Below are 20,002 nucleotides of genomic sequence, written 5' to 3' on the forward strand. Positions count from 1 at the left end.
CCGTGTGAGTGTTAGTGAAGGGGTGTTTCTGCCCGTCTCTGCCTTCTCTTAACTGTTTCTTGGAAGCTTGGAGTTGTTTTATTTGAAGCAGTCTCACTTGCCTTTAAAACAAAGCCTAATATAAACATAACAAGAGAGAGTTCCAAATCCATGTGCTTTCTGGAAACATTTTATCAGTTTGTCAAGAGCCATTGACATAAACAAACTTTAGGAAAATTGGACTCAAAAGAAGAGATGACAAAAATATCTGCCTAAGGAGAAACTAACAGTCAAAGAAAAAAGTATCATCCAAACTTTTTTTCTGCCCCTTTCTGAGACCAGACAGTAAAATTACAGTGGACAGGATGGTTAAATGCATGTGTGAGATATAAGTATTCCTTTAACTAACCACCTAATCTAAACATAGAATTTTTCATGAATATCTAAGAGTGGAAATATGAAATTCAACTGTTTCGTCACGTCTACACAACTGTGGTAGATTCTGCTGCAATGGAATTACTCCTTCTGTTCTGATGCAACCAGATTATACATTTCTGTGACTTAAAGTCCTGAGGTGGTGTTGGGCTACAATCTCAATTTTACACTCATAGAGTTCAAGCTTGTGGCAAACATGATTGCTGTATCAATAAGACCCCAATGTTGGTAGTAAGTCTGGGACTGATGTATCAGTAAGAAACCAAACTAAAGCATAAAAAAAAATTGTCATTATTTTATTTCATCAAGTAAAATGTAAAAGCAGCAAAATTATCCTGAAAGCCATATGTTAACACTTATCCATGCTCTTTTTTCCTTCTAATAGACTATATATCAGAACCTATCTTCTGATACTGAATACAGAGAAATGAAAAAGTTTTCATCAGTTTGCAGGGAAATTCTTGATCATATTAAGGAGTGACTGAAATCATTAGATTTCTAGCATTTAGGGCATGTGTTCATTCAGGATCTGAAGAGGCACTTTAAAATACCCGATTGGTAACTCTGTTATAAATCACCTAAAATTTCTGAGATTTATTTATATTAAAATGGGGGATATCCACAGGGTTATTACGAAGATTAAATGACATATGGACTGCAAATTGGTTTGAGAAATATAAAATTTCCCCTATTTTTTGCTTTAAAAAAATCTTGTGCTGACATCCACTGAAAATATTTTTATTACTAAAGTCAGATACATTTTTTAATGGGTAGAAAAGCACATTTAAAATGTCTGAATCTCCTAAGATAATCACGCCTATAAGAAGTCTTAACTTTTTAGCTTTTAAAAAGCTGAAGAGTTGGCCAAAAAAAAGCCAATTTGGCCATGACCAAAATGCCTTAACTTACCAGGTGGTAGCTGATGCTAATTTTGAGCAAAGTTCTCGAGACTCAGTAGCTGCCTGGGTTCTGGGATTGTCTAATGAAGCCCACATAACCAGGAAGCAAGCCCCATTCTGCAGGCATAGAAGACGGCCGCGTATTTTATATCCCAAATATAAGATAAACATAGAAGACATTCGATTTTTGTCAGACTGCTCTGAACATGCATATCCAAGTGGTAAACTGTTCCAAACATGTATTTTTGAGTTGCAATCTATTAATGAATTATAATAGACTAATAAGGATTTTAAAATGTCAGTGCTGTATGCAGGGCTCCACCCTCAAAAACACCCTAATATTGGGATCTATATGGTTACTCTTCTCTCAAAAATTTTGCTACAGATACTTTGATCATCCTTACCTATTTCTTTGGCACTCACAAAACTATGACTAATTCAGCCAAGAAAAACAAGTCATTACAGATTTAGCCATTAAAAACAGTATCACGTCTCATTTTATCCACTCAGCCATGTCTTTTTTCTAATCTCATTTTCCATCCTCTGTCATCCTTCCTTCCTTTTGCTACCCTCCAATCCTGTGAGACAGTGACCACAAGTACCTGCCACAGCGAATGCAAGTTGCCCCCAAATAAATGTGTCGATGGAGACATAACAAAATGAAGATTGTAAAGAATGGACAGAATTTTGTGTTTTGGTGAATCTGTTATTGATCTTGATTACCTATTAATTTCTAGGTTCATCTAATAACTATTCACAGGCAATGCAGACGGTGCTAATTTTCAGAGACTGCAGACTGCTTTAAACTATATGTAATTAACTGTGAGCTGAAACTATCTTGCTGACTAGCAGGTATTTAACATTGAAACTTCTTAGGAAGAGTGAAGTGGTTTAAGACGTCAAGAGGTAGTTGCAGATAACAAAGGGTGTTACAGAAAGAGAGCAGACTAATTTCAAGCTACCTGGAGAAGAGGTGCTATGATACTCCATGTTTCATTCTGTCTTTAAACACTAAATGTTCAGAAATCATCATGAAGTTTCTCCTACAATTATGTAGCAAAGGGCTCCAATTTTTCTTTTTATTTCTAACTCTTCTTGAACCACTTCCAGGTCCAGGTGAAAGGGCACCAGACCCTTTTCTTTTTTACCTACCTGAAGAATATCATTCAGGAAAACCCTCAATCAGGCTTGCTCCTGGTAACAGGACTATACATGAACCCAGATAATGTTCCCGAAGCAGACAGAATCCTGCACTTAATTGCAAAGCGCCAAATTCATCACTTAATATGGAGAAGGGCCAATCTACAGGGCTTCCCCTTTCCAGGACCAGAGCAATATCTAGTGCCTTAAAATATAATGGTTATGGATAAAAAACAAGCCTTGGAAGAAAATTCCTATAGGGCAATATCTGTGCCAGTTTCTGTGGGAGGGTTTATTTCACCTTTCTAGTATCTATGTCTTGTCATAAATGTCAAATGTAATACGGTTGAATATATTGCTTTCTCCTCTAAAAATAAAGTGGGGTCCATAGAGTTTTGGGAGAATTAAATGTGCACGAAAGAGAATGCTTAATCAAAGCGACTAACACTGTTTTGGATCATAATGCTCAGTAAATGCCTGTTTCTTGGTTTCTTCCTTCTGTCCTTGTCTCCCTCCCGTTTTGTGTTCCCCCTACCCTCCTTCCTTTTATTTTGTGTTCCCCCTACCCTTCTTCCTTTTATTTATCTTCCTCTAGAATAAAACTGATTTTGATTTCATTAGAAAATTCATAGAAGCAAGTGTAATTGTGTGAACTCATATTTTTAACAGTTTTCCTTTGCCCTCAGTATTTTTCAAGTATTTTAAGAATACAAGGCAGGTTAAATATTTAGGAAATGTTTTTATTGTTAGCAAAAATTTGAATAGACAAATCTTATATAAAACTACTTTTGTTATAATTCTCCCTAAATGTTAAAAAAAAATCCAACTAATAGAGCAATCTTGTAGGGACATAACGTTCTGTAATGAAAAGTTATGGGGTAAAATGGCTCAGCCGTTCAAAAACTCAATTTCAGTGCTTTCTGCTGAGGCAAATATAAAAGTTCTCTTTGTTCCTAGTTGTCACTTGTTTTCGCCCACAGATATTGGTATCTCTGTGGGAGATAAGGAAGAATTTCTGCAATCTGCACCCTTCACTCTCCATTTCATTTCACTCCCTCCAGAATTTCATTCAGAATAAAATTTGATTAGAGCAAGTATAAAAGGACAGAGGGAGCTGCACTACTTAGTCATGCACACGTTCTTCCCCCAACAACTCTAAGTGAGCATTACATAATCCATTTTAACCTACTTCCCCCTCCCCAAGGCCGGAAGCCAGAATTGTAGAGGGTTGTGAGTGGGTTGCATAAGTACGGTGATGGGAGGAAAACAGTTCTGCTAACCTTCCGGCCCTACTAGGAAGCAAAATTTAAGATTAACACAGGAGTTTCACAATAAATCATTTCTATTTCCCATGTTAGCCTCAAGTAGGTCATGGTAACACTTCTTCGTCTGAGGGGTGCTCCCTTCTTACTACACCTTGGTTGTTACCATTTCAACCTTCATCTCCCCCATTGAAAACTGGACTTTAGCCAAACAAATGAAACAGCGTTAGGGGAGTTGACGCGATTGCAACTTCTCTCTTCTGAGAGTTTTGTTCAGAGTGTTTGTTTCTTGCTCTCTGCTTTCCTTTTTATAAACATACTGCTTTTCATATAACTGAAAAATGTTCACTTGTAGGAGGTTACATATTCCAATAGGAATGCCACACACAGTAGGTACTGCCAATCTCACAATTCCTAGAACCATCATTTGCCCTGGAGATGCTTTGCTTCCTCTTAACTTTGAAGAATTAGGAATCCCCAGGTCTATACCCATCAAAGTTATGCACCATTTGCCTCCAAGATTCTCTAGCCCTTTCTCTAGGCTATTATGAATCACTTGCATCATTTCAACTGATTATAAGACCTTATTCCTCCCCTACTGTTCACTGGCGAATGCATTTTTGCAAAGAAAACTATGACTTGATTTTGTTACAAAGCAAAAGGGAATTTTGAGAAATTGCTATTTCTTGCTACTTCAGCATCGCTCCTCATGTTCCAATAAGGTCAAAGGAATACTACCTCGTGCAATTCTGAAGAAATCAATTTTGCCTTTTCATTTTATTATCTTCTCCTTGTTTTCTCTCCAGTTATATATTCAAACTAGAAAATATCCAACATACAGGGGCACCGATTTTACTTCTCTTAGCTCATAAAAGCTTTGAAAGACTCATTTGGCTTGGATAAACAAACACCTAAACTTAACCAGCTTAAACAGTAGAAGCTGTAGTGCTAAGGTTCCCTCCTAATTGCAGATTAACCCATTATGAATGGCATGCACTTCAACTCAAACCACAGAAACACTTATCATGCAGTAAGCAAACCATCAACTTGGATGAAATTTCACTGACTTATTTTTCACTGCAATTTTCAAATACCAGCGATTTCAAGGGTTGTGAACTTTACTTTGCAAATGTTAAAAAGTCTTCATCCTAATGAAAATAGTGTTCTAAAAAATAAATTCAGTGAAATCTTATGGTAGGGAAAGTGGTGTTCAAAGTACTGAGAAGCAGTGTTTCAAAAACAGTCTCAGAGAGCATATGGTACCATCAGTCCGGAGTCAGGAAATCCACTCACAGCAGCTGGACCTTCTCTTCCCTGGGAGTCAGTAAAATCCGTTACACACCCTGCCCCACTGTTTTTAAGCCAAGACACAGACACTGAATCAGGCAGATGTTGAAATCACCCTCCACTTAAACAAGTATCTACAGTTTCAAATATGTCAACAGCGGCCCCTCTATATTTTGCCACAATTAGTCACTTGCTTTCAAACTGCCAGAAAGAAACATACCTTTTTGCTCCGGGGAGAAATCCTATGGATGTCCGACCACTGGTCAATCTAGCAATGGGAGGACAGCCGGTTGTTTTAAAAGAGAAAAGTCTCAGCACGGTGACTCTTGCTTCTTTGCACAAAATGGGGATGCAAAATGAGTCCAACCATTCAACAGAGAGATACTGACAAGTCCCTTTGAAACCTCCACCATCTCACAGATCAAAAAGCTGCTCAGCTAATGTCACAGCAGCAGCTGAGGCTACTGTGACGTCAGTTTCTCGGAGGCGGCCTTCAAGCCATCTCTTCCAACCAGAGCTCTGTAACTTTAGAGCAGCTCCCACTCTGGGTAAACAACTCCAGGTCCAGGACATTTTTAACTTTTATAAGGGAGCCCAGTATTTCCAAACTTGCCAAAAGAGCTGGTGTTAATATCACACAATGACAATGGCCAATTTTACATTCCATTTATTTGGAAAAGTTAACTCCTTTTTACAGGCAAGAATCATCTCTTTGCCTACCTCTCTCTTTCCCCTTTTCAAAATGTACTTTGCGGTGCCTTTGGAAGTTGGTCTCTGGATGTGGCAGAATATGTGTAGAAATTTTATGTATATAATCGCAAAAGATTTGTGAAAAGGTATCAAACTTCTGTCTTGAAATAAAGTAGAAATGGCAAATATGAAGACCAGCCTTCTAGTTCTTTGTGATTCTGTGGCAGTTTGCTGCTTGTATCTATAGTGATGGTGATGTCTTTCTGCTAGTGGAAATCAGAGCCCGTGGGAAAGGATGATACGTATTGTGGTAAGGAAAAAACCAATGAGATCCCCATGTAAATAATAAGGGCTTATCCTCAAGTCTAAAGTCTGTGTGGTCATTAAAGCATTTAATAATCCCTGTCACATTATTTTTGCCTGCTTCCAGATTCCAGATAAATATTTCATGGGGAGTTAAAAAGTTTACTAAGAATAACCTGCTCATAGTAGGACTTTAGTACATGTAGGACAATTGAATGAAATCATACTCTGTGTTTTGAAAGCCTGGCATCAAAAGCAAAAAAAAAAAAAAAAAAAAGCAACCCCCACCCCCGCCCCCAAATCTCAAAAGCAATAACAACAACAATAATAGAGTAATAATAGTGATGACTCATGGAGAGACAGCTCTCTGCAAGGCTCTGTGCTAAGTACTTCTAATATCTAATGTATCTTTATCTTAGCTCACTCTCACAGAAAATGTGTCTGTAGATATTAACCCAAGTTTACTGATAAAACCAAGGTTCAAAGAGGCAGAGTATCTTGCCAAAATTCACAGAAACTCGACCACGCAGAGAAGTAGGTCTTGGAACCGGTTTCTCTAACTGAAGACCCTGGAATTTTGTCACAGAGATATTGGTTTCAAATTACTGCCACTACTTATCAGTGTGAACTTCGAGTTTGTTACTTCTGTAAGGGGATAATTATATTTACTTTGTAAGGATGTTGTAAGAGTATGAGGGGGTACTTACAGTGCCAGGCACTTAAGAAATGTTAGTTCATTCTGCCTTTGCCCTTATCAGGACACTCTGGACCTCTCTTCCGCTCCAGACCTCTTAATTTCCATGTGTCATTGGTAAATCAAATTAAGACTGTTTTCTACACCCCATCAGAACTTCAGATAATCTGTAGCTAATTACAGGAGGAATTATGCTGTGCTATCCTCTATACTATCCCTCAATAGTACCTGTTTCAATGCCCTTTTTCATGGATGTCCCAGTAATTATTTATTGCAGGTGCTTCATCTGCTTCTTGTCATGGTAAAGTTGACCTCAAATTATATCAAAAATAGAATAAAAAACTAGGCACAAAAAACTTTGACAGAATTTCTCCCAAGTCTACCATTAACCATAGTTACCAACCCTTTCTGTTGAATAATTTTTATGTATATTAGCTAAATTTTCCATGCTATATTTCATACCCCAGAGAAATAAAGCAATGCAATTAGATGACTGCATACAAAGGCAACAAATACTCAGCTCAGGTATTTCTGAACCTTTCCACTAAAAACTTCTACGAAAGCTTTGTTTTAAAAAGTTCCTGCTGTTATGTACATAAAACGAATGGATTTTGAAAACAGATGCTGGTATACCCAGCCCTATAGTGATATTCAGACATCTTGAAGCGCCTGACATTTTCAAGCAGGTGTCAAATGGCTGAAAGCCTTATGGAAAAAAATGCAATTTGTTGCACAATCCAGGTCACTTTTAATCCATTGAAATATTTAAACCTTCAAATATGAAAATGACTCAAATTATTGCTCTATATATTAGAGAGAATTTGGAGGAATCATTCATATCTGATGTCATACTAATCCTATTTCAGTGTATAACAAATATGTAAAGAAATGCATGTAACAATTCTTAATGTAAAGTAAATGTAGAAACACGAGCTGCTATCAAGAAACAAAAAAAGAAAATCCTGGAAAGGGTTTGAAAAGATCTACATAAATGATGCTATTAAGCCACAAACTAAAACATTCTGGAAAGGGGGAAAGAGCAATGAGTGCATAAATGTCACTAGCAGGTGTTTCCAGACTTACAGAATTTTAGAGCCAGAAAGAACGCCTGAAATCATCTAGCCACGCTTCTAATTTTACAGCTGAGGAAAGAGGCCCTGATGTTAAGCCATTTGCTCAAGGTCACAAAGGCACTAACTAGCAATGCCAGGAATAGAATCCAGGTCTTCTAATTCTTGGAGGAGTGCCTTAAAGTTTAAAATTCCAAGGAGCTCAAGGAAGGGAATAGAACCCAGGGATAAGAGTTTGGGGCGTGAGACATTTATTTCTGGCTTTATTAAATCTTAAATTCAGTTCTCTTCTAAGTCCCAAATGAGGGAGCTAATACTTCATCTTCCAAGTATAACATAGGAGTCATATAACAGAGTATTTATCTTCATGGCCATTTATTTAAAGAGGTTTGTATCCTTCAAAAATGTAAATCCTCGGTCGGAATACGAAGACAAAAGAATTTTAAATTAGTGATGGAAGAAAATCTAGGGATAAATGCACCAACTTTGCCTTTAGCATCCCACTGCACATTTAATTTACAGTTTTCTGTCTGAAGGATGATCTTGAAGCACCACGAAGCAGTTATTTATTTAATCTCTTTACACTGGGTGGCTTCTGATTTCTTGCTTGTATAGTTTTTCAGCCCCTTCTTCTTTTACTCTTTAAACATATTTACCAGTTAAAGGGGTATTGTATTTCTATTTTCATTGTAAACGATATGGAAAAAATTGGAAAAGAGATTACTTTGAAATATGGAACTCATTCTTATAGCATATTATAACTTAGAAGCTAGGGGACTTCGCTGGTGGCGCAGTGGTTAAGAATCGCCTGCCACTGTAGGGGACATGGGTTTGATCCCTGGTCCGGGAAGATCCCACATGCCGCGGAGCAGCTAAGTCCGTGTGCCACAACGACTACGCCCGTGCGTTCTAGGGCTCGTGCTCCGCAACGAGAAGCCACTGCAGAGAAGCCCGCGCACCGCAACAAAGGGTAGCCCCTGCTCGCTGCAACTAGAGAAAGCCCGTGCAGCAACGAAGACCCAACACAGCCAAAAAAAAGAAGCTATTACATGTGGCATTTACAATTTTCAAAGCGCTTGACGATACATCTCAGTTGTTTAGCAGAACTCTCTTGAACATTAAACGATCCTCCATTCTTAGGTAGAGGTCTTGGGCATTCCAATTAACATTCCACTTAACAAATATTTGTGAGCACCAGCTCTGGGCCAGCTGTAGCGTTAGATCCTGAGGACCGTTAGAAGAATAAGACAAATCTTTGATCTCAACAAGCTCCATCAACTCTGAAGATCCCTGAAATGTGACCTGCAGCATGACTGTCCACTTCCTGAGTATTCCTTGAAACAAATTTATAAGCAAATGTGGGGTGCTTCTCCTGGTCATCTCCATAGCGTTCCACCAACGGGACCACAGTTCCGTGTTGTGTTACTCTCAGGCCTTGCTGCACCCTGCAATCGCTCAAAGAATTATTTAAAAGTTCCTAAAGCTGGAACTTTCCTCCACTTTCTGAACTAGACCATACAGGGGTGAGGCCCAGTTTTCTTAATTTTTATAAAGTTCTACAGCTGAGTCTGTGAAACTTGGTCCTGTGTTATTTGAGTCCTAGAATGACAGAGTTCGGACTCTGTGTTAGTAAAAGAAATAGGTTGACACTTATCAGAATCTGTTTTAGATTATAAAATGATGAGAGTCACACACAAAGTATTTATTATCCATGGAAGTTACATGCTTAGGTTGTTGTGTTTCAGCTAACGTGCTATTTTCCCAGTGCTGAATGTTTTTCCTTAGAATCACGGGATGCTGGCTGTCTCTCCTATTCTGAGGGATGGTGACATGTCAACAGATTTTTTAGCCAAGCAAATCTGTCATGGGGATTATGTACAGGCATTTCCAGATGACAGAAATATTCAAAAGAAACAGTTTCAAACTATCTGTTTTATTTTATTTTTTAAAGTACTTGTCTATATTTTGAAGAAACAAAACAATAAAACATTTTTTAAACGTGAGCTATTTAAGACTAGAGACAGATCTTCCTTACAGTTTTCAAATTTGTTTTTAGCATCTCACTATATTATTTCCAGATTCTTTACTTGGGAGATATTGATAATGATGACAACAAAAGCTAAGTGATACAGGAACTGTTCTAGGGCTACCTCTCATTTCATTCCAGAAAAGGGCCTTGGGAATGCCTTTCCACCACAAGAGGGCCACCCTGAGTCACTTCTGTTAGGAAGTTCTAGCAGGAAAGCAGGGCTGAGAGAGGCCATTTAGGGAGTATAATTTGAAGGACAAAGGAACTGATCTGTATTCTCCCCGTCCTGCCCCATCCCAGGGTGTTGCTACCCCACCTATATCTTCTACCAGAAATAGGAGACAGCATTATATTTTTAGTAATTGTCTAATCAAATGCCATTGACAAAGGAAGCGATTACTGGCTAGTCACAACTTTGCTCAGAAAAGGAGAGCTGCTACTCCCAATTAAAAGAACAAGAGAAATCCCCTGAAACAACAAACAGTGAAACATCTCTCCAGACTACTAGACCCCTAGTTCAAAGAGGAGGTAATAAAAATGCTAAAGGAGTAAGAAAGATGATTGATAGAAGTGCAGAGCAGTGTAACAAGGAACTAGAAACTCTAGAGAGGAACCAATTGAAGTTTAGATAACTCAGTTGCTGTGATTACAAACCCATCTAAAAGAAAAAAAGGAACAGCTAACACACAAAAGGGCTGGAAGGAACAGTCAATATAGGTAAGCTTTGATCGGCAGAGCCCGGTGGGCCGTGGAGCAGGGAGAGAGACGGAAGATCAAAAAGAGGAACTGTTATGAGTGGTGCTAGATTTTGAGGTGCTAATGTGAGAGGTCTTGGTGCCCAGGTGCAAAGGAATATGGCATCATGATGTGAGAAGGCTACGGTAAAGGATCTGGAGATGAGGGTCCAGGAAGGGAGGCCCACAGTCACACTTCAGTGTAGCCTTGGGTCCACTCCAATCAGAGGACTTCTGCAGAGACAGCTGGACCCACTCTCTACACGAAGATCTCTTTTTTAAGTCCACAGAGACTCTAACAATGCCCTGACGCCTATGCTTGGCCCTTACACTATATTCTTTTGTTGTCGTTGCCACTGAAATATTTTGCACAGTAAGATTCTTTCGTTCTTTCTTTTCCAATTATTTTGCATCTACCCTACTGTTTTTAATCCATCTACTTTCCACAAATATGAGTACTTCAAACAAATAGCTACTTGGGAATAAATCACATTCCCTCGAAAGTGACAAGTGTGACCAGAGGCATGAGTTTCTCTTCCTGGAGAGCTTTCTCACTCCAAGATTTGAAGGTCCATTGCTGGGGGATACTCATTTTCCTTCAACTACCTCCTCTGGCTGCTTTCCTGGGGCTTTTTCCACTACATGGAGTCTAAGCAGGTAGAATAATGCTAAGACCTTCCATACAGTGGTTCTGGTGCTTCTGCAGATACACATTTCCTTTCAGGTAAAGGAGCTCAGATTCCAAAATCCAGAATAAATTAATTTTGCTGACTCATTATGTTAACCACCATCCCCTCCCCCCTTCAAAGTTCTAAACAACTGATCTAGGCTGACACATAGGATGTCTATTTAAATAGTCTAAGTCTGTTTTATCTGTCCAGGAGTTAATAATACAGAGGGAATGACAAAGGGAATGGATCGTACAAAAATCGCACATGTTCATGAAAAAAAAGGGAATTACAAACTAGATGCTAAACTGAGTTTTCTGACATTAACAAATAAAAGACACTATTTTTTTTTAAAAAGCTCTTAAATTCTCTTTCCTTACTAAGCCATTTGAGGCAAGTGGACAAACTGATGAGCTTCTCTCTGCCCCTCAGTCTCTTTAAATTTTCAAACACATAGGTTAAGGCAGGAACTTTCAACATGGACTCAAAGAGCTGACTTGCTGACTTCACAGGTACATTATGAAGAATCTCAGAAAGGAACAAATGTTTGTCAGCCTTCAATGATCACTCATGCCTCTTGCTTGTTAACACAGATTTTATAAGCAGCTCAACCCAAAACACTCAGAAGAGACTACAGAAAAAAAACATGTAAAGACACTTTTTCAGAATCAATGATTTCCAGAGTTCCATCTTTGGAGTCGGCAGTATAACAAAGCTCCTGAAATAGTCATATAATTCCTCAATACTTCAGGGTCCCTTCCCATTTTGTGAAATGAGTAACTCTTCTAAACGTTTCTGAAAGGCTCTAGTTTTTCAATTAGTGCAATCCTCCAACATACTGTTTATTTAATATCTATCTTGGTACAAGATAAAACTTTTAAATTATTTACCTAATATGCCTGAAAATGTTCTGATAATTTAAAAGAAAAAGAATCAAAACAAAAGCAAAATATTATGAACTGAACTTGAAATACCCTAAACAGAAATTTTGGTTTAGACAACATTCAAAGAAATATTCTCGTCCACAAGTCAAAACAGTTACATGAATATTTTTTGAAAGGCTGAAAAACTGCTGAACACCACTGATTATATACTCTTATAGTAAATTTTATGAATTTATAAAATCTTACAATTTTATCTTCAGATGTTGGATTTTCATGGTATTTGATTTAGCTATAGGAAAACTCAGATAACTATGAACTAAAAAAACTTTTATAATTGTAACAATGAAATTGAATAATCAAGAAATGTCACATTTAAGCTTAGCAAACATAAACATCTGAGTCATAAGATAAGATGAGGTTCTTTGAGACATCACAGCCTGGTCTGACAGTGGAAAGTGAAAGGTGGAGATTTTTCCTTATTTTTAACAGGCAAGTGTTGCCTTTGCTGCTCCTGTTCTCTGATCAAGTGAGATGATAACAGCACTCTACTTGAAAATTGTTCCTAAAAGTGCTGTCAACTTTTCCCACTTTCTGATATTACCCTCTACCACTTTCTCTTCAACCCTTATATTCAATTAGAGCACCTCACCCAAAGCATGACTCTACCAGAGGAAAGTGGGCTGTGGTTCTATAAGAATATAGCTACCAACACTGCATGAATATTTAGAGTTAAGGCTTAGCTACCAAATTGACATTCCAAACTTCAACGGCAACTGATGAAATAACCGCATCCCACTCTACCACACAGATTGAAATGAAGGCTGGAGAATGCAAGCCAATACACATTCCAGGCTGAGCACTGGATTTTCCCTTGTTTTATGAGTTTGAGCCTGTTCTGCTTAAAAGTAGCCAATTGAATTTTTTTTCCCTTAAATCTAGGCCAAATTACCAAAGACACTCCTTCCTACACCCAAGAATGTGCACACAAAGGAATTTTTTGTTTGTTTGAACTTATTTTCAGTGTGATGTTTAAATAGCACAGATTCAAAGGGGCAAATATGAGAAGATTCCTTGTCTCAATAATTGGAGGATTTTGTTTTCTTCATGAACAAAGAAGCCTGGGTGTTCCTCTTTTAGAGCTAGCTGTATACAACAAAGATAATGCAAGGAACAGGATCAAAGGGGAGGGGAAGGAGATATTGGGGACTCTCTTTCTGAGGTCTTGGGTGCCATCTTTGTTTCTTCCCGTGACTATGCCCTGTGGTGTCAGGGAGAGATGCACCCTAGATCCTTGGTGCTCACACAACAGCCTGAAGTGCCAGGGAGAAGAAAGCAAGGGACAAGGTCACCTTGTGCCCGCTGGCAGTCTGCTGAGACCACCTTCCAACTACCGGCCCCCAGCAGGCCCCTAAGATAGATGCAGGTCTGAATTCTCTGACACTAGGTGCATTTCCTATTGTACACCACAGTGTGTAGAGGTGTGTGCACACACACAGGCACAAACTGAGAAGCCGGCTTTGCAGTGGGTAGAGCACAGTTGGAAAGAGCCTCCAAGTCTGTCCTGTTTCCCCCCATCATTATCTTACTGGGGTTGCATATATGAAGAGCCTGGATGGAATTCAAAATTGTCATGAAATTCTTCTTTAAAGTCAATGCCTTAGGAAGCCATAGGTAAGATTAATACCCTTGTTGCCAGGATGACTTTAATTCCTCACAAGAGATCTGAGGGCAAGGCTGGTGTTTTGGTTAGCCCAGCCATCCCTCGGTTAGCATCTCCTTTCTTGTCCAGGTCACAAGATATTGTTGAGGTATATGTACCAGCCCTGCATTGATTTATGGTATTATTCCATCCAAGAATGCCTAGGGATTTTATTGTGCTCTCTTAGGGAAATCTAACATGCTCTCAGGTATGCAATGAACAATAAATTGCAACCACAAACCTTTTCTTGCACTTCAATAATAGTACCTGTCAGAGTTAGCTGTTTACATGTCTGTCCTGGTCAATCAATCAATTGAAAGCTGTGAAAAAGTAGAAACTGAACCTCAATTTCCTCTATACCTAACATAGGGACACTTCAAAATGTTTGTTAAGTAGGGGCTTTCCTGGTGGCGCAGTGGTTGAGAGTCCGCCTGCCGATGCAGGGGACGCGGGTTCGTGCCCCGGTCCAGGAAGATCCCACATGCTGCGGAGCGGCTGGGCCCGTGAGCCATGGCCGCTGAGCCTGCGCATCCGGAGCCTGTGCTCTGCAAGGGGAGAGGCCATAACAGTGAGGGGCCCGCATACCGCAAAAAAAAAAAAATGTTTGTTAAGTAGACAAAGGATCCATGCTCTATCTTTTTGCTCCGTTCTCACATCTCTTTGGGTATGCTTTCTCGTCTGGGTTTGGAGGGCAGAATCAGTTGGCATCCATCATTCTTGCTGGGACACCATATCCTCTCTGTGGATCACATGGGGAAGCTTTGCAGCAGAGATGACTGTATAATGACAAAGTGGTGGTTTGTTAGGGTGTGTGTGAGATCATCTTGAGGCTTTAATTCAGCATTCACATGTGTCTGTATCTCCAAGTGTGTGTGTGGCCCTGCACGTACACAATATTGACCTCGGTTCTCCTTTCTGTCATGTATTATTCCTACTCGTCTTCTCTGATATTGTTTGCTTTAAACACCTGTATGAATTAAAGGGGAGTTTTCTAACACTATCACCAGTGTGGAAAGAGAACTGCTTTGTCATTAGAGGACTTGTGACAAAGGCCATATGACAAAGGTGGAAATGCCTTAGAGAGGATGTGGATATCCAATGAATGCCTGGAACTTTAAGGTCTACTAAAACCTAGACAACTGATGATTCTATACAGCTATTATCACATGGTTTACTATATAACCTTGGTATAAGCTGTATCTACATATTTTTGATAATTCAAACATCTTAAGAATTAGTTCTTGGGAGTTAAAAAAAAAATATATATAAATGCTTGGGCTCATACATTCAGTTTCAATTAGTGTGAAGTAGGGTCTCAATTCTAAAAGCATGCCAGGAATTCTGATGCATGGCTAAGGTTGAAAACCACTGATGTAGATATTTAGTTCTTGATTCTCCTTGTGGTAAAGAAAGTTTCAATTCTAAAGCCAGTTTCTTAAAGCCACACAGGGTACTGAACATCCACGATCCTTCTGAAGTGAACAAGCGCACCGCATGCCATGCTTCCCCACAGGGATAATGTTAGGAATCTGGGCAGGACAATTATTTGAAATTCTGACCCCTTTCCTCTAAATGCCAATGAGCTTCCAGTCATTGTGACTGGAACTGGCAACACCTCCATAAGCTACCAAATGCTCCATAGGTAGCTGAGAGTCATCGCTTAGCTGGCTGTATCTGGCTCCCAAGGCAATCAATATTTCAGATAAATTTCAGCCTCAAACATTTACCTTCAGTTCCACTTCCATTGCCAAAATGGTTCCTCTGAGATGGTGGTCTAGGGGTTGACCAAGGATCTAACAGACAACTTTTGATTTTTAAAGTGGTTGCTTTTCCTAAGATGAAAATTTTTAAAATGTAACACTTGAATAATTAAGTATAGCATTTATGTTATTTCATTTGTTCTTGTCATGACGTTCTATCTAGCCATTTGAATCTCTAAGACAAAAAGCCGCAAGTATGTAGTGACAGATTTGAACTGTTGGTCAACCACTCCTCACTCCCGGTCTCTCCTCCCCTCAAAACAAAACAAAATGAAAACCAAAATTAAACTGAAAACCATGGAGATTAAGAGCAGGTATTATAAACTAAATTTTAAACTATTATGTAGTTTTTCTTTTTATTAAATTAATACTCAAAGGGAAACTGACGTGCTGGGGGATGAGGACTCAAAAGACTGTTGCCAGTACCAAATTTTGTATTAGAGCCAAGATTTTCCATATATTATTTTTTATGCTGAGGGCAAGATACTTCACTTTACTACAGATTTTCATATCCACCAACCAACATACAAGTATCTCTACGTCTGTGACGTCAACGAGTGCTAGTATTTCTGAATCTTGGTGACAGTAGTGCAGTCCAGCTTTCCACTCTGTAAATTGCCAATTGACAGGTTGACAGAATAGGACCTTCTGGGTACAGGAAACCTATCCAGGCCACTTTAGGTAGGAGGAGAAAGGGTAATGTTGAGGTTCATCAAAGTAAGTTTGTCTAGAGAGCAACTCCCACTGGAACTATGCTACTGGCTTTGGACTGTGATTTAATGAAATTCTACAGAATGACTATTCTTTTCCCTACTCAAAATATTTAATATACTGTATTTCTAGCATATTTCCTGCCCCAGAAGCAATTCTGTGTGGTAACCTATTATAGAGGACAGGACTCCAGGCAAAAACTTGACTGGCAATCTATGGCTCCAGGTATAACAGGTAAACGCAGAAGTGGTTGGTTTGGTTGGAATGGTTGAAGCTGGTCAAATGTAGCAGGATGAAGATAATTACTTTCTCAGTGGACTAAGGCCTAATCCACTCTCATGCTTCCAAACACATCTTTTTAGACAGAACACCATCAGTATCACAATAAATAGTTTAGTTCCCATGATGGTCACATTTCATTTGTTCACCATAATTTTCATTGGTATTTATTGGTTATCAAAATTATGCTGTTAGTCTGTTGCAACCTAGCAAAAGTACTTTATAAGTCTATATATTTTCTAAGATGTGACCAACTTGTGAATGTCCAGCTTTTGAATTATCATAGTAGTCAAATACTGAGAAATAATTGAGAGACCTAGGCAATTTTTACAGTCATTCTTACAGTGATTTAAGAAGAGTGCAAATCAAGATGTAAAAGAAAGAAGTAAAAATTAAAATGATTTATAAAAAGAGAAGTCATACTTACTCCCTTACCTGAAACATTTAATGCTCAGGCTTCTTATTGAATTTAGTAGTGGTAAGATGTGTCTTTTTAAAGAAACAAGCAGTCTTCAGTGTTTTTACAGCATTGGCTACTACAGAAATTATACTTCTTTTACTTCTTGTCTTGAAGGGTGAACAAAACAAACAAACTGAAAATACTACAATGAATGGTAAATGATGAGAGATTTACAGTACAAAAAACAGTGTAAAAAGGAAGACAAGTTTAAATATTGTTGTGTAAGAAAGTGATGAAAATAATACAAGAATGAGAATAAGTAAAATGATAGGCTGGAACATCTGGGAAGGTAAATGCAAAGACAAAAAGAAGAATTCATTAATAATAATTTTTAAAACTTAAGTTTATATCAACTAATCTAAGCATTCATTCAACTTACAACAGAGAACCCTCCCTTATATACATTTCCAAAGTCTGAAAACCTACTATTATGTACAGTACTTTCTCTCACTCTGATTTCTATCTCTTCACCCTGAGAGTATAATTGAAAAGTCACATACTCAAAGTATTCAAAAATCTGAAACTAGAAAACTAAAAACCAGCTATGTGATATAATACATAGAGGAAAAAATCTTTAATATTTTGAAATTCAACAAGTTTTATTATAAAAGTTTGTTTTTGTTTTTTAAATAGCAAAGCAAAGCAGCATGCGAGATAAATAAGCGATAGGGTTGCAATTTTTCTAGTTGTGACTAACAGGCAGTTAATCTAATATCATGCTTCTGTGTATAAACTGATTTTTAAGTTTAACCCTCTTGCGTGTCTTAAAAGCCATGCATGCTGTTGTTCTTCCGTGGGTTCTCCAACGGATACAAGATACCAGCCTTGCTAGAGGAGTGGCACTGCCTGTTTGTTTTATAAACTCCCTTCCGTGCTTAACCCTGACAAAATGCATCAGTCTTTGGCCACCATACCTGGCTAGAGCAGATCAGTCCAACTCATCGGGTGTGCCTCTACAATTAGGATGAAGGAAAAATGCTGGTTTTCCCTGTTCGGGAATAGTTATTACTATTTCTCTGAATTAGTGTTGCCTTAAAGCTAAGGTATAACACTCCTTCCCCAGTCCTGAGATTCTCCGTTATAGAGCCGACAGTGATTTTCTCTAGAAATAAAGATCATGTTACTTCGACGTGTGGTAGGTACATCAGCGGCTCCTATTTGCTCCTCTTGGTAGGGATCCAGACACAATATCATCTCTCTTTACCTCTGGTTTCTACATTCTTTCCAGGAGTTATGCATCAATCCTGATCATTTAGTGATTTGAAAATATTTTAAGCTTAATTTGAATCTCGGCTTGAAAACCACAGATGAGCAATTGAAGATTTCTATTTGGAATCTTCTTGCAGCTCAATCTATTAGAATCAGTAGAGTAATATTGAAAATGTCGACCTTCAATAATCATATATTTTAGAAATCCTTTCATCTTTACACAAAAACTGGGGGTGGGGGGTGGAGAGAGGGGGAGGCGGGTAAATTTCCCTTTTAAGCAAAACAGAGGGAGAATAGTTGCTAAGTGATTGGATTACGAAAACCTCAGGCCTGAAGAAGGACAGTGTAAAAGAACAAGTGCGCCATGGGGCTTCCAAGCCCAGAGAGGCTCTGAGCTGGGACTTCCCCAAAGCGGGGCTTGGAGGTCGGTGCGCGGAGTCGCCCCTCCAGGGACCGCGGCTCCGCGGACCGGCCTCGCCATCGCCGTGGCTCGCAATAGGCAGAACTGTACCTGACTCACGGATATGGGCTCCTCGGCGCCGGCGTCGTCCGTGGACTTGGGCACCTCAAGGCGGTCGATGAAGGTCTGCAGCTCCTTGCGGAAGGCCTTCATCTGCGCGTTGATGCGGTAGAGCAGCTCGTGCTCGCGGATGCGGCTGCCATCGTCCTCCTCGTCCATCAGTCCGAACAGGTCCCCATTGGCCACGTAGATGCGCGCCTCGGTGATGATGGTGCTGGTGTCAGCGATAAGCCGGTCGATGGTCTTGCCTAGGCGCTCGGCCTCCGAGCGGATGTCCTTCATCTGCTGCCGGTCTGAGAAGCTCTTGGGCCAGGGCCCGGGCGCGGGGTAGAAGGAGCGGGTGGGCGTGAGGCAGCGGATGTTGCGCACCTCCTCCGAGTCGCTCTCGCCGCCGATGGGCCCTTCGCGCTTGCGGTGTGGCGGCCGCGAGTCGTCGTCGCTCTCCTTCTTGCCCGCATCGCTCTCGGCGTCGCTGTCGCGGGGGCTGCCGCGGATACCCAGGTGCGAGGCCAGGTCGTAGCGCTGCATGTTGGACATGAGCACGCGGTTCTCGTACTGCAGCTGCATGACCTTGCCGCTGAGCTCGTTGATCTGCAGGCGAGCCGCCTTCAGCTCCTCCTGCAGGGCCTCGGTCTTGGCGTTGTCGTGGTGCCGCGCGCTCTCGTGGCCGCCCGACTTGTACTTGTACTTGTTGAGCTCCGCCGTGATGCGCTTGTTCTGCTCCTCCAGGTCGGCCACGTTCCTCCGCAGCAGCTCCGTCTCGTCTTCCACCAGCTGCAGGTGCTGCCGCAGCTCCGACAGGGATTCGCTCTGCTCCCGCAGGAGGGGGTTGGCCGAGCCGTTAAAGTCGTCGCCCTTCAGGTCATCCAGTTCCGCCTTCAGGCCTCTGTTCTCCACCTCCAGTTCGACGATTTTTCTGCCGAGGATGTTGGCTTCTTCCTCCACCAGCCTCAGCCGCAGCTTGAGCTCAGCCTCTCTGGTGCTGGGAGGCCCCCCGGCTTCTCCTTTAGGCAAAGGACTGTCCAGATCCCCATAAAAGGATCTGTACTTCTGGAGCTCGTGTTCGAATCTGTCCTTTTCTTTATCAATCTTGGCCATTTTCTTTCTCATCAAAGCAGCTTCTTCCTTCACGAACTGCAGCTGGCATTTCAGATCTTCATTGTCCTCCTCATTTGGGAAAAAAAAAAGGGAAGCGGACAGGAGATCATTTTTATGTAAATAAAACAACCAAAAAGGGACACCTGCAAAAATAACTCCTTTTTCTTGTAAATAAGATTTAATGAGGCAGAG

At 40.1% G+C, this 20,002-nt stretch overlaps 1 protein-coding gene across 9 annotated transcripts in view; it reads right to left on the reverse strand.

Annotated features, from left to right (window-relative positions):
* Positions 1-20,002, reverse strand: part of MTCL3 (MTCL family member 3) — a 60,603-nt gene continuing 40,601 nt past the window's right edge. For 2 of the 9 annotated variants that reach the window (XM_079939516.1, XM_079939514.1), the window contains exons 6-7: positions 16,959-19,879; positions 15,595-15,605 (exon numbers count right to left, since the gene is read on the reverse strand). In XM_079939516.1, the coding sequence (XP_079795642.1) occupies positions 18,506-19,879 (1,374 nt within the window). In that variant the 3' untranslated portion in view covers positions 15,595-15,605; positions 16,959-18,505. Of the gene's footprint in view, positions 116-6,349; positions 19,880-20,002 lie in introns of those variants that run through there. The other 7 variants (XM_079939520.1, XM_079939521.1, XM_079939519.1 and 4 more) reach the window with 7 other exon arrangements.

This window comes from Stenella coeruleoalba (genome assembly GCF_951394435.1).
Source record: "Stenella coeruleoalba genome assembly, chromosome: 12".
Taxonomy (NCBI): domain Eukaryota; kingdom Metazoa; phylum Chordata; class Mammalia; order Artiodactyla; family Delphinidae; genus Stenella; species Stenella coeruleoalba.